The 14,920-nt window shown below is 41.4% G+C and overlaps 1 protein-coding gene across 2 annotated transcripts in view; it reads right to left on the reverse strand.

Moving 5' to 3' along the window:
• DARS (aspartyl-tRNA synthetase) overlaps positions 1-10,384 on the reverse strand; it is a 79,800-nt gene extending 69,416 nt beyond the window's left edge. For both annotated transcript variants that reach the window (XM_006018387.3, XM_025197579.1), the window contains exons 1-3: positions 10,197-10,384; positions 9,366-9,423; positions 1,586-1,678 (exon numbers count right to left, since the gene is read on the reverse strand). In XM_006018387.3, the coding sequence (XP_006018449.1) occupies positions 1,586-1,678; positions 9,366-9,423; positions 10,197-10,262 (217 nt within the window). In that variant the 5' untranslated portion in view covers positions 10,263-10,384. The remainder of the gene's footprint in view (positions 1-1,585; positions 1,679-9,365; positions 9,424-10,196) is intronic.
• Between the last annotated feature and the right edge of the window lie 4,536 nt (positions 10,385-14,920).

Raw genomic sequence — 14,920 nt, forward strand, 5'->3', positions numbered from 1 at the left:
ACTCTTTCCTCTCAGCCCCTACAGATTCGGTAGCTCCCTACACATTAGTGCTCTGCAGCTTCATGCTGATAATTCTAGCAGCAATCTGCATTTTCCCTCCAATTCAAAGTCACCGATTATATATATATATCTATTGCATGGATACCATCTTAATACATACATAACAACAATTACATATATAATACCTTCTGTACCAGTACTTCCAAGTGGCTTTCGAAAAAAATGAGCCGATCCACAAAAGTGGGGTTTTTTGTTTGTTTTCTAAGAAACAGACAAATCTTCCACGCTGAAAAAAAAAAAATGAATGACCTTTGCACGAGAGGTGTGGCAGAGCAAGGTAGACGTCATACTGATTTCCCTAAACTTTTAAAAATAAACATTTTTTGTGTATGTATAGATAAAGCAAGTGTGTTGCCTACATACATGTGACCTTATCTTTGTGAACCAGACCCAAGATCATAAAAATGGAAGAGGGTTTTGTTGGGTTGGTTTTTTTTTTTACTGGAAAGAAAAAAGGACTACATTATATCTTTTTGGCATAACCCAGGAACTATTAACTGAGAGAAATCAACTGCCCCAATTGCTTGTGTAGAGACTTACGTTTTCCTTCCACCTTCTGTGTTTCTCCCAGTTTGATCTATCAGAGACAATTTCTAAGCATCATTTTCTTCATGTTCTTGGTATACTCATGTCTCACAACACAACAGATAAATACAGCTGAAATCAACACTCATTGTCTGTGTCTCATGTCACCTGAAAAGGTGAAAGCCTATTTAAGCGTGCACATTGCAAACTGATCTCCAGAGGGAAATTCAAGTTCCAGAGAAGAAAAATAGCTGTCATTCAGCTTTTTTGACAGCACAGTACTCAGGCTCGCCAAGGGATTTCTCTCTTATCAGCGAAGAGGTGTTTCCCCCAGCCCCACCTCCGTATTTGAAGTTGAAATGCTCAGAGTTTGGTATTTGAAATTGTACCGTAATTATTTTTGTTTCCTACACAAGATGCAACAAAATGAAAAAAAAACCCAGATGCTAATTTCTCAGCCTGCACAGAATAATTTTGGTCCGCCTTTGCCCAGTGACTGACACTCAGAAGATGATTCCATTTTGCTTAGCAATGTAGATGTCTGAGCCTTAAATGTGTTTTCATCATAAACCCATTAGGTCCAAAAAACACAGAATGTCTTACACTGTCTGCCCATTTAAACCATTTTTATGAAGAAAACTAAGCAAGGCCACCTATAGCAACATGTGTAATTTTAATAAAGAATGAAGCTTACTTAAAAAAAATAAAAAAAATCTCAAAGTTCTTCATTCTCTGTCCCTTTGAATCTTTCAGAGAGAAATCAAAACTAAAACTGTCCCAAACCATTACTTTGGGCAGGAGGATGGCACCTACCACATTTTACATTTCTTTTTACATAACAGCATTTGGAAAAAAAAAAAAGTTTTGAAATTTTCAGTGTTTTCTTGTTGGACACAACTGTCAAAACGACGACAGTCTCGGCTTCTTTTTGTTGAAAGACACAACATAAGGAAGAGGTAAATATTAAGTTTAGTACACTACCAAAATAAATGTAGCTCACCTTTAGCTCTGCTTGTGTGAATCCTGCCACGAACCCAAATCACTTCATCAGCTTTCTCTGTTGTCAAGTCCTTTATTTTAACCAAAACTCGTTCTGTAACAAAGAAATGGAAGTTATTTTGTTATGTTCAGCTTAGTGAAAATTATTCCTCTTTGCACTCCAAATACCACAGTTTTTAGAGACAACTGCTTATATGTATATGACCAAACCTAAACATTACATTATTTACAGCATAACGTGTCGTAAGTGCTTAAAACATCGATGATCCTATTGACATCAAGTATGGATAGTGTTTGATCAACTTTGATAGTTTTAAAATAGTTCAGGCAAGCGTATAATTTGACTTAGAATAGTCACCTGGGATACGATCAAATTGTGTTTAGAAAGTTCTGGTTTTAATGTAGGTTAGGGACAGCATTTTAGACAGCAGTTTGTAAATTCAAATGAATTAGTATATATACAGCCATTGTAGAAGTAAACCCTTGTAAGACTGAAATTATTTTGTGGGTGTACTGCAAAACAAAACACAAACAAGAAACGCTGGAGCAATGGATCCATAAGCACATTTCTGTATAATGGGGAAGCCTAAACTTGAACAACTTAGGGCAGTAACGAAGTATAACCAGAAACTCCAAATCTCAGGTTTTCATTCCCTGAACCTGTAAGAAATTGGCTTTTACATATTTGGAAGGTATAGACCTTGTTCTTCCACAACACCCTGGGCTAGATTTTCAAGATATTTAGATAACCAAGAGTGTAGACAGCTACTGAGTTAGATATGCCTAGGCCCATCATGGTATGAAGAAATGTACACTTAGAGAAGCTTTAAAAGGGAAAGGATAGCTGCTGCTCCCTTTGGGATAGCCCAGTAGCTTTTGTGCTTTAACTTTTACTTGTGCATGTTTACCAATACAAGTCAACTAAATCATCCCAATTTTGGCCCTGGATTAAATGGTTAACAGCTGCTACATTTGTATTGCAGCAAGGTCATACATAGGTAACAGCTATAGCAAAACAGCTTGTGCACAATGAGTTGCAGCTACCTCTCCCCTTTTGAAGCTGCTCCAAGTGTACATTTGTCCATCCTCCCCAATTCCTCCTGACCAATGGAATCGATGGAATTCCATATCCAGTGAGATTTTTAAAAATGACTATGCATTAGCACAGGCACCCTAATATCTTTAAAAATATGCTGGGTCTACCTTTTGCTATTTGGGTACCAGGTCACAAGACAGAGGCTGAGAATTAAAAATTCCCAAGAAGGCAAGAAGTGAAACTGGAAAACAATAAGTCAGGCTGAAAATTCAGGCTGTGGCTAGATTAGGAGTTAGAGGTGCACTGGTCAAATGTTAGTGGACCTAGCCTAACAGTCTAGTGGACTTTCTGAGAGAGAACCAAGTTAGTGAACACTTTCACAGTCTAACAATACACCTTTAAATCCCAGCCTAGACAAGACTAAGATCAAGAGTATTTCTCCAAACAATAGTGCAAGCGTCTCTTCAATTTTTTTTTTTTCTTTTTAAACTGCAATTCTTAACTGCATTGGGATTTGAAGTGGCCACAAATAAGCTCTAATGGGAGAAGTGAACAGGTCAGGCAAGCTAGCAGGAACATCAAGTGCTGAAAAGAGGCAAACAGATTTTCCTTCTAGTAAAACACCTCTCGGAAATGAAAAGGGTGGAGATGCAATTCACATCTTTGGAAGCACTGTTATTTGGTGGATGTTTATTACAAGCTTGAGTTAATGGGACAACTGGGTAAGACTGGTCAGACTGTGAATTTTCTAGAGGGAAATGGGACAAGGACTCTGAAATAAAAAAAAAAAAAGAAGAAAGCCTTTTCTTCCAAAAGCACCAAAATCACTTTTGTACCTAGTATTTTATAGTGTGTACGGTTGTAACTACAGATTTACAAGTAACTGATTCTTATAAACCATGGACCTTTTCCTACAAATAATGCTGAGCATAAAGCTCAGTACATTTGTAATACCACTGATTGCAGCACTGACTGCTGACTGTGGTTAACTGTACTGATTTTAGTCAGGCTATTTAAGGTACCAAGCAGTAGCTTTGGTGTTAAAGATCTGTAGGATCAGGTTACATGTTTGGCACTATTTGTGTCAGAGAGTTTGAAAGGACATCTGTGGAAGCAACGATTACTGCTTTTAAGCCAATACTACGTCATGCAGCAATGAACAATTAATAGGCTGATCTCACCTGAGTAGACTCCTCATTTCTTCAGTAGTGCCCTTTCAATTGTACTTTTTCTTCAATTTTTGACTACAACTGTTTTGTATGATCTTAAACATTCACTTCTATTTTTACAATTTCTGAAGTACAACTGCAGCATAAGCAATATATTTTAGAACTCAGTTCTATAGCATCATTCAATTATTCATAGTAAAAAAAACTTCTCATTTAGGGAGATAGTCTTCAGAAAGAATCAATAATACAAGCAATCTAGCCTCCCGCCTTGATTATAAGCTTATCCATTTCTAAATACCAAGTTTAATTTCCCTAATTAGACACGCCACCATCTCTACCCTGGGCTTCTCTTCCCATTAAAAAAACTCTCCCATAGTTTGCCCACTCCAGGTTACCATCTGCTATTCTGGACTCTTCCCCTCTGTCTCTGAAGACTTTTCACAGCTTGCCCCACAACTGTATTATTCTGCACTGGGATGGGATTCAATTTCTGGGAATTAAGTTTTTGCATCTGAAAACTCATTTTAATTTTTCTGTAGGGTGATGTGACATTAAAACATCGGTGTTACATGGAACTATAATCTTATTCTCGCTTAAAATTTTATTAGGAGCACACTGATCTCTGTTTAGCACCTCGCCTCTGTAGACCGATAAACAGAAACTAACTAAAGCAACAGAATGAAAGTGCAGAGAGTGAAGTGACAGAAAATCTACCCAAATGCTTATCAACAGAGGGAAGTGGTGGGGGAAAAAGAGTGGGAGTGAAGTATTGTGACCAAACCGGCAACTTCAGGACCGCAAATTTCAGCGCCACAGATGCAAAACTTTGCAATCTCTAGTTCCTAGCAATTCAAAATACTGGTATCAGACAAAGTTAGAATTACCTGAATTTAAAACTGCATTATTTCAAAGCTATAACATTTTCCAGGCACTAATACAAAGACTGAATGAGGTGTCACCCCTTTGATAAGCCCCCAGTGTATTGCTCACCATCTGCATTGTATTAACATTTTAAAAAATGTACTGGACATATAATGATCTGGCTTTCAGCAAGACCAACTGGGACACATCTTAATAAAAAAAAAAAAAAAATGGATAGCGTATGAATTATTTAAACCTATTTTAGCTTACATAAAAAGAATAAAGCAACCTCCAAAGACAGGCATAATAAAGAAAAAATTCTTATGTCTACTTCTGGAAAAAAAGTTAATGTTTTGCTGCTTCTCCCTTTAACCCTTCTTTCCTCTTCTTGCTAACAAGCTGGTAGCTTCTGCCATAGGTTGTTCTTCCTTGAATGACTGTCACCAATCCTTCACAATCTCCCTTTCATCACTTCTCCATCCATTTAACATCCTGAAGCTAAAAAAAATAAAATAAAAAAAAAAATCTTCCCTTCATGCCACACCAAACATTTCATTCCTTTCATAGGTCCTTCAATGGATTTCGAATTCTCTCCAGATTAAGGTGAGAACAAGAATGCTTGATCTTAAATATACTACACAACTTTGCTCCTGCCTATATTTCAACCCTTGTTTCCAATTACTCATCCTCTCGCAACTCAAGTTGTGCTCAACTCTTCTTACCTTGTACATTTTTAAATCTGAGTTAAAATAGCAGCCAAGGTAAACTGGGTTTTAACGAGGATTAATGGCTTAAAAAATCAATCCCAGGTTCCCCTATAGTTTGAACATGAGCTGCCAACCACGGATAAAGATGACATTATCTTGTCTTGACTGCTAATCTAAAAAGTTAATTATGCATTTTAGGGTGGAAACAGATGTTGCTTTTCATCATCTTTGTGTCACCATTGAAATTTTTATGGCAGCACAAAGCAAAAAGATGTCCATAGCCTTCATTATACCGCAAATACCAAATTAGTGGCTGAGACAAAGGTAGTAAATTTGTGCTGCCTTATTACAGTGGATGTTTATTTGCTTTATGGCAGAAGAGTGAGCGCACCCCAGAGCTGCCACTCTCCAGCTGCCCCCAGAGTGCCTGCTCAGCTTTCCTCACTTTCAAAGACATGCTCCCAGCAGTCTCCAGGGTACATCTTTGAAAGCAGGGAACACGTCACCCGTTATCCTTCAGATCAATGGTCAGGACAAAGGGCAATGTGTGTTTCACTCAATGAAGTGGATCAGCTGTGCCTGGACACAAGTAGACATACCCTTTGCCTTTTTTCCATGTGCATCCTAGGGCCAGGACAGCCATGTCTTTTCAGCACTTGAAACACCCTCACCCTTTAATTCTTCCTATTCCCAAGCTCAACCTTTGCTTTTTGTTATGGTATCACTATTTATCTAGTTTAGACTACAGATTCTAGTATAGACTACATCTAGTATAGACTACAGACAGGGTCTATGCTTCTGATATCCTTGTGAAATAACAAATCACTATGGTGCTGGATAAATAAATAAAGCAGAATGTGAAAGATGACTTACAAAGGTTAAATAAAAAGCCCTTATATTCAAAAGCAGTAAAAAAATTAAACTAGCAGTTAGAGTGAAGGGAGACAAAGGACTGCAGTAATGGGGCTGAAGGGAGAAAAAATGAAAAGACAAATGGGGTTTTTTTTTTTTTTATAAGCAATTACAGTATGATGCAGACAGAAACAATGTTAAAAGACATGACGTAACAGAAGGAGAGAACACCAGATAGGAAGGGCAGTCAACATTTGCAGAAGAAATTCTCAACTTACAGAATTCTAAGCAGGGCGAGACAAAAGGGACACGTGGGTATGAGATAAGTGTAGGAGGGTGGAAAACCTATAAAATGTTTTTTGTTAACTAGAAGAAAATTCTTTACTTGGACTGTAGATGAATTAGCAATCTGTGAGTTCAACAGACTGATAATAACTATTTAGTGGAATGAAAGAAGAAATTGGACACATCAGTCTGGACTCAAAGTCCAAATATTATTGATTTTTAGGTGCCCCACTAAGACAACTCATAACGTAAATCCCTAAAAACCAAGGCAACCAAAACCATGAGTCAATTTTGAAAATGTAAGACCTAATTACTTGGAAACAACACAGGAAAAGGCATTTCAAGAGACAATTTAGGAAGCGGCTGAGGCACAAATAAGAATTTTAGTAAAGTTAAAATGAATGGGTATATTCTGGTAGTGGTGTAAGTAGGGCAGGGTGAATGGGGCAGCCACCTCACCCTGCTGACTTGGGGTGGGGGAAAAGGGGGAAAAAAGTTGCTGGTGCCAGCAGCTGCATGAGTGCAGCTGCAGCAGTAACCTGAAACTGCAGCTGCCCCTGTGCCCTGGGTGCCCGTCTGCCTTCCTATGCTGCTATACACTGATAGGTAAATTTAGAAACCAGAATGTGGGAAAGAAGAGTGATCTGATATTCCACAGAGTAAAGTAAAAGCCCATGTTAAAAATGATCAAAGACTAAAAAAGGATTTTGTAGCCAGAAGAACAAATTTCAGACTTTAAAACAGTCTGTAATGGGAACTTAACATTGGGTCAGAAACAAAAGATAACATCTCCCCTTGAGAGGAGATATTATAGGAAGTAGCCAGGGCCCACACAGTACTTCATGTAGAAAGGGAAAGATAAGGCTCATCTGAAACAATTTAAAGAAAGGGATGGAAGTTATAAAACTGGTAAGAGGGGCACACAAGCTCTCCAGCACTGAGGAATTCTAGAACACTAAGCCTCCTTGCTGGGGTAGTGATATTCCCATGGGGAAAGAGCAGAGCAAGAGACAGAAAAATAAATAAAATCAGGCAATCCTTGGAGAGCGGAGAGCAAGGCCAGATGGTCACGTGCTGGCTGAAGAGACATACCATCTTTTTCTTGTTATTACTTCTGGTCTTCTCTCAGTTATTTCTCCTTGCATAGTCCAGGCTAGAGGTCCTGAAGAATCACAACTGGCAATAGCAGCTGTGGATCTAAGGTCTTTCCCAAGACTTAATTTTTTCTTTGGTACACTTTTTATACATTGATTCCTTTTAGCCAGTCACTGCCTACTGCTACTTTTTAATTGTCAAGTCTTCCTCTCCCTCACATTTCTCTGAGCAAGGATGAGCTATGCAACTCCATACAGGGTGAAGCAACGACTTTTTATTATGACATGACTGTAAAAGAAACACCTCTCTCTGACCACCTGATGAAGAACATTTCACATTTGAAAGCTTGTCTAAGTTTATCCCAAGCTTGCAGCTGGTCCATTAAAATGATATCACTCACAAAAATTCTTGCCTTTCACAGATCCCTCTCCCTCATTCCAGCACTAAGGAAACCTACATGAGACAGATTTTTCCTACATTTTCTTTGTTTCTGCCAAAGTTCCTAGTTCTGGAGGCTATGAGAAGAGACCAATCAACTAGTTAGAGCAGCAGGGCTCAACATTTTTCCCAGGGGACCAGATGGGCAGTGTTCAGTCGGTCAGGAGCCAATCCAGCGCCTGAGGCAGAAGCAGCGGGCGCCGTCCAGTTGTGCGGAGGAGAGTGGGAGGCAATCCAGTACCCCCCCACTCCCCAGGAAGGGGGTTTGATTTGGCTCCGCAGGAGGAGGAAGGGTATGTGGCTCCACCCTGCAGAAGGGTAAGGGAGCATGGTCTGGCCCCAATTTGGCCCTGCAGAGGGCAAAGGGGTTGCAGGCCAACCCCATGGGGGAAGGGGTTGCGGCTGGGCCACATGGGGCTTGGGAATTTGGCAGGTGGGAGGGTGTCTGTATTAATGGCCACCGCTCCCGCACCAAATTTCCTGACCTGTGGGGAGGCCTGCAGACCAGATGCAATGGCTCTGTGGGCCACCCCTGGGTTAGAGTGCTGGAGTGGTATGGAGATCTTGGCCAAATGTCTTGGCTTAGCATCTCTTGGTTCACCAACTGTAAGATATAAATGATATATCCCTCCATCACCATGTTGAGGATAAGTTCCATTAACATTTACTGGGGCTCATGCATAACAGTGAAGAAGACCATGTAAGAACCCAAATACAGTATCTAAACAGACAGCTGTTGCAGGTCTCATGACAGAACTCGTTCCAAAGCAATGGAACAAATGTGATTTCAAGTCCTAGGATTTCTAGAACTGACTAAGCTCTGATTAAGTCATTTTTACAACAGCAACCCTGTAAATCCAGAGGAAAGTTTAAGTTTAAGGTATAGAGCATTAAAATGGAAACTGACCCATACATGACAGAGAAGTGAAGGCTGCTGCAGTGGCAGAGATATATTTCTACTTTTATTAGTGTGAGCAGCTGATGATGCAGGCAGATGATGCAAAATCCAAGGACCTTGCCCCATTAAACAATTATTACTTTAACAAAACATGCAGTATCTGTATTTATTGCTCAGCGTTCCAACGTGCCTTTGAAAAACTGCTGAAAATTCTTTCCAAATCTCTTAACACAGCACAGGGGGCAGTGACTGGAAAGGTTTCTTTTTTTTATTATGATTCTAACTTTGCTGATTCACTAGATAAAAGGGCACGGATAGGGAGACAGATGGTGACTGAGAAGCAGTACAGCAAAGAAAAGGTTTAGTTCAAAGTGAGAACCCTGAATAACCAACAAAACATTATTTTTCAAATAAAAAGCAACGTTTTATGTGTGACTGACCTGGTTTCTCCTGGGACTGTATCATTGAGGACACGCCATACCTTTCCTTAGCATGATCCTAAAAGGGAGATGAAAAACCAAACAAAAATGAGCCATGTTAAATAACTGAATACAAAAATGGGGAGGGAGGGATCGTTACATGATTAGCCGCCTTAGGGTGACTGAAATCAATAGCGATAATGTCCAAGTTAAGCCCGTGTTTCAAACTTCTGTGGGAGGAAAAAGCTTTCAGTGGACAGGAATCAACGTAACCTGCGTGGAAAGCTCCTTTAGCACAGCGGTCCTCCACCTTGCCAAGACAGGAGACCCCCTCCAAAACTGCTGGCTTTTGCTCATTTTTTTTACTACGAAAAGATATCACGGCAGCTCTTTCCCACGGCCACGACTGCAGACAGCCCACAGCAGGCCGCTCTGTGCCCCAGCTCATAATCTCTGAATTTAGCCAGCGAGTTGCGCTGACACGACATAACAGCTTGCGGTACCCCTGGAAGGATCCCATGGCAGCGCCCGGGGAAGAAGCACGGTGTCGGCAGCGCTCCTCCAGCTTGCCCCGCGCCAGCACCATGTGTGTCACACCTGGGCAGTGACACTGCCACAGGCATGACGTCACGCACCAAATCCTTGTGAGCACCACAGGAGCCTGCTCTAGATCTGAGGGGAAACCACCCTCCCCGGCAAAGGGGCAGCTATGACGACAGACCCCCCCCATGACGTCACCTAGGTGAGGTCAGCGCGACGTGACGCGGGGGCTGACGGGCGCGGGGAGCCCGTTCCCATGGGATCCCCGCAGCCCTACCCTCCCCTCCCCCCCGCGCCACCCCGCACACCCACATCAGCCGGCGGCGGCTCCATGCTGTCCCGGCCGCGCTCCTGGCCCTTGCCGGCGGCGCTGGGCATGTCCGACTCCTGAGGCAGCTTCTGCCCCTCCGCGGCTCTTGGAAGACTCGGCAACCCCCTCCTCACCCGCAGAGCCCGCACCGCGGTCCGCGAGGCCACGCTGCTTCCGGGTGCGAACGCTCGCGAGAGCAGCTCCAAGTACCGCGAGAGCCACCCAGTCCCGCAGTCGCGCTGGGTGTCGCGGCGGCGGGGTTCTCGCGAGAAGTGAGTGACTCGCGTGACACCCGCGGACCGTTAAGCCTCGGCTGCTGCCCTCGAGGCCCCCGGGCTGCTCCCTGGGCCCGGCCCTGGGCTCTCTCGGCGGGGCTGGGCAGCTGCTGCAGAGGCCTTAACATCAAGGTTTTGACCAGGGAACCTGGTTTTCTCTGATTTAAATTTTCGTTTAAATAAAAGTAACTCTAAATTCACATTTTCCCACGATTAAAATGAAACCTCAATTATATATATATATATATATTAGTAGTATTTCACTTAAATCACAGAAAAATGTGGATTTGGGGTTGCTTTTATTTTAACCAAAAATTGTTTTTTGGGGTTTTTTTTCTAAATCGGAGAAAACGAGGATCCCTGGTTTTGACCCAATTGTCGGGCCCGCGGCTGCTATGCTTTGCCCTTGGCCTCCTGGGAGCCCAGGCAGTGGCTGACACTCGGGGCCCCTTTCAGTCGCCGTTGGATTGTGGCGCTTAGCCCCTGCCTCGCCGGACCCCTCAGTCGCTCTCACTTGTGTCCTTGTCCCCGCCGCTGCCAGCCGGACACTGCTGGAGGAGTTCCGCCCGCTCCATCCATCAGCAAGTCATGACGGGGCCACTGCAAGTCGGCGTGCGGCACGTGGGGTTCGGCACGGTGTGTGGCACGGGGACTTGTTCTCTCCAGAAAGACCAAGCGGAGAACTGTGGGAAGGAGACAGTCTGGCCCCAGAGTTTGCACGTTATCTTCCTACCCGAAAGAAGAGAGTAAGTTCAGAAAGCCAGAGGCCACAGGGACAGCCGTGGTGCGTTTCCATAGAAACAGTGCAAAACATTTTTGAACACCCCTGACACGGGTTAAAAGAGGTGCAGTTTCACTGCAGCTCAGACTCTCTGTGGTATCTGCTCACATACAAATGTTTGGCTTGTGGTAAGTGGAAGTCAAACTGCGGTAACTTGCCTCTTTCGTTGCTGTAGGTTAGTTGCCAAGGCGATGGAGCATCCACACAGGCTGTTACAGCAGAGCATCTAATGGGCAGCAAAGACCCACCTTTGTAGGCACCACAGCAAACTCATATACCCTTAATCTCAGCTGGTGTGGAAACCCTATTCAGATGCCTCATCGTCAGAAAGAGCAAGAAGCTAAGCAGCTTCTACTGCCATGATGAAATGCAAACAAAAATTGCCTTCCTGTCGGATCAGGTGTTTTGTGCTCGCTGGCATTCCACCATTAATGACACTGCTGCAAAATCTAAGACCTCATTTAAAAAATAAATAAGGCTGTGGTCTTTAATTTGTTCTGAGACCCTTCCACATACGCATCGAGTCCAAACTGGAGCAGTGATACTTGACTAAGGCTGCAAACAAACAGCTGAAGCAGTAGCTCTAGGTGAACTGTCTTGTTAATCTAAGTGGAATGTAATTGAAAACTAATGAAAATAAGCAGCCCCTCTAGCTATTTAGTTGCTGATCAAGTTAGTGGAAGCATGTATCTGGTATAGCTTTTCTACAGTCCAAGCCACATCTCACACCTCTGGGTCTGAGATGCTCCTACCTCTTATCAGATGCAAAATCTTTTCTCCCCCTTATACTAACACTTATAAATCAAAAGTCTGTAGCAGAATGTAAATAAGAGAATACGCTCAATAGCATACAAAAATTATTGACTAAATTATTGTCTTTCATGTTTTACAACTACCCCATTTTTAATTTATTTGACTCTGGCGTGGGATTTCTGAGCTTTCAAACCAAAGTACCACAGAATCCCCCACTCTTTGGGGTACATGAGATGTTACATAAAGAGACCATAGCTCATCTGCTGCATATTTTGTTTTATTGTGTTTTTATGGAACACCATTTACTTGGGGTCACTACCTGCAGTGAACCTAAGAGTGATGAGTAGGAGTGAATCTGCTACTAGGCACAGACCTGAAGCAGCAGCACCAGGAGCTTTGCCCAGAGTGGTCTAACTGTCCCCTGTGGATTTACCAAGGATTACCAAATGGGGGTGACATCACCAGCAGCCAATCAGATGGCTCCCTTGGGTATACATGGATGAAAGCCATATTACACTTAAGTAACAGGACATGACAGACCATGTGTTAATGCTAAATAATTTATGCCTCAGACATATAGTGAACTGCAAAGCCAAGCTGAGGCCTGGCTAGCAATTTATGGTGTAAATTAAAATTACCTTTTTTATCCTAAAAACAGCTGGCAAGTGCTGTGTTTAGAAGTGCAATGCAGAAATGTGAAGCACTCATTTTAGACAACATAGGATAGTTTTTGGCTAAACATTTAATCTTTAAAATTGTATCTTACCAAAATATTTTGTATTATTGTATTTCTTTTTTCATGTATTAGAATCTGGTGTGGAATTTTTGAGCTTTTGCACCCAAATACCACAGAATCCAGGCCATGTGCCTTCAAATTTAGGTTGAGCTTGCTTGTGGGGTTGCATCAAGGTACCATAGTTTAGGGGTGTCAAACATGTTGTCTGTGGGCTGGAGCTTCTTATGGTGGCAACCTTCACCCTGATGTGAGTCAGGGTGTGGGTAGCTCCAGCAGCACCACAGGCAGGAGTTCCTTTACTTATACTTCCATATATCTCTACTCATAGACTGCACAGACCCAGGGCTAATTTTTAAAATTCAATTTTGCAAGCACCCGTAATCTCTAAGCACAAGTTGGTGCATTTAAGTATCTGTGGTTAAGTTTTGTGGATTTGTTTGCATCCACATCATTTAAAGCTGGACTGAGGTTAAAGCTGGACTAAGGTTAAAATTGGCCATATGTTTAACCATAAAATGAAGATTTTTGAAATACAGAATTGAAATGGTAGAGCTGTTAAAGACATCTTGCTACAGCTCCAGAGATGCAAGTTCAGGATTTGTTCCATATTGTGCCAAAGGCTGTTACCAGTTGAGCCACCTATAAATGGGTACTTCAACATTCAGTCTAGGGAGTTAAAAGTAGCCAGATATAATGCCAGCCACATTGCTCCTTGCATGCCACAGCAACTGGTGTGCCTTAACCACACTGATTAATGAGCCACCTAGTTTGGGATGGACCTTTGACCTTTTCTTTTAAATTAGAACACAGAACTGGTTGTGCTAAGAGCAGAATCATGCAAAATTCTGAGCAAATTCTTCCACTGAAATCAAGCTGGATTAAAGGAACTAAGCAACCTATAACAAATCTTTTAATCTTCCAACATGCACTTTAATTAACCAGGAAGAGAGATAAATATAAAAGGCAATATTTGGAGGGAGCTAGGAGTTTGTTTCTAAATTATTTTAGGATGAGAAATCAGAATATTCTGTGATTTGCAGGACAGCAGTAAATGTTTATTTAGGTTCTAAGGACATTTTTGGCTTGTCAAATCTTGGTACTTTTGATCTGTACAAAGTTAAAGTGTGTGTGTATCTGAAAGGCCTTCAGGAAAATCAGTTTTACTACCAAACTGCCATACTGTTTAGTACACAACTAGTCATTGTCATAGTAAAGGATTTAAAAACTTTTCCCTATTTTGCATGCTGCACACTGTGTTTCAATAGAGTAAATGCTTCATCGGTACTTTTCTCATCAAATTCATTTATCTGGATCCCTAAGCCAATGTCTGAATGCACTTCACTTAGTTGAAAACAAATACAAAAAATAAATTTTTGGTGCAGCCCCTGTAAAACATCAGGAAGTTACTGATTTTAAAACTTACATACATTTTGTGCGTGTATGTGAGAGAAAGCTAGGTTATTTATATAACTGGTGTACATAAATTTTGTGGGTATATGTGAGAGAAAGCTAGGTTATAACTTTTAACTGGTGGCAAGTATATATTTGATACTTTATTAGTCTTGGGGGTTTTTTGCTCATATTTCTTTCAAGTGAATATCAAAAACTTTTCATCCAAATCCAAGTAGGAACTGGATTTGGCAAATCTAATTCCTTACTGGATTTTCCCAGCTTTACTTCCTTTAGGAAGTTTTTAGTCAATAAGAAACAAAGCCTCATTGAAAGAATTAAATTTACAACTATTCCTTTTGTTTTACAGCTTCAGTCATGGCTTTCCTCTAGAAAACAACATTTGCAATTAATACAACTTCTAAAAAACAGGAACTTTGGGGAAGTACGTGTTTATGACAATAAGAAAGAGGTAATTCTTTTAAAGTAGAACTTCATACAAAGACACAGCCTTTTTTTAAAAACAATGCTGATAACTGGTTTTCTCAATGAGTTCTGGAAGAATAAGACAGCACACTCCGTTGTCTCTTATAGATCATACATTTAAATGGGAGGAAAAAATCTTGTTGACACTTTAGTTATAATGGGTCCCAAGGTGATTTTAAATTGCTGGAAACAACTCAAATTTCATGATGGATGGTTAAACCTAGTAATCATTGCTTATACAAGTGAAAAAATGGCAGCCCCCAGGGCTCCAACACTTTGTATGTTTCTGAAATGTGGTCTATTATT

The sequence above is a fragment of the Alligator sinensis genome, unplaced genomic scaffold (assembly GCF_000455745.1).
Source record: "Alligator sinensis unplaced genomic scaffold, ASM45574v1 scaffold277_1, whole genome shotgun sequence".
In the NCBI taxonomy this organism is placed as follows: domain Eukaryota; kingdom Metazoa; phylum Chordata; order Crocodylia; family Alligatoridae; genus Alligator; species Alligator sinensis.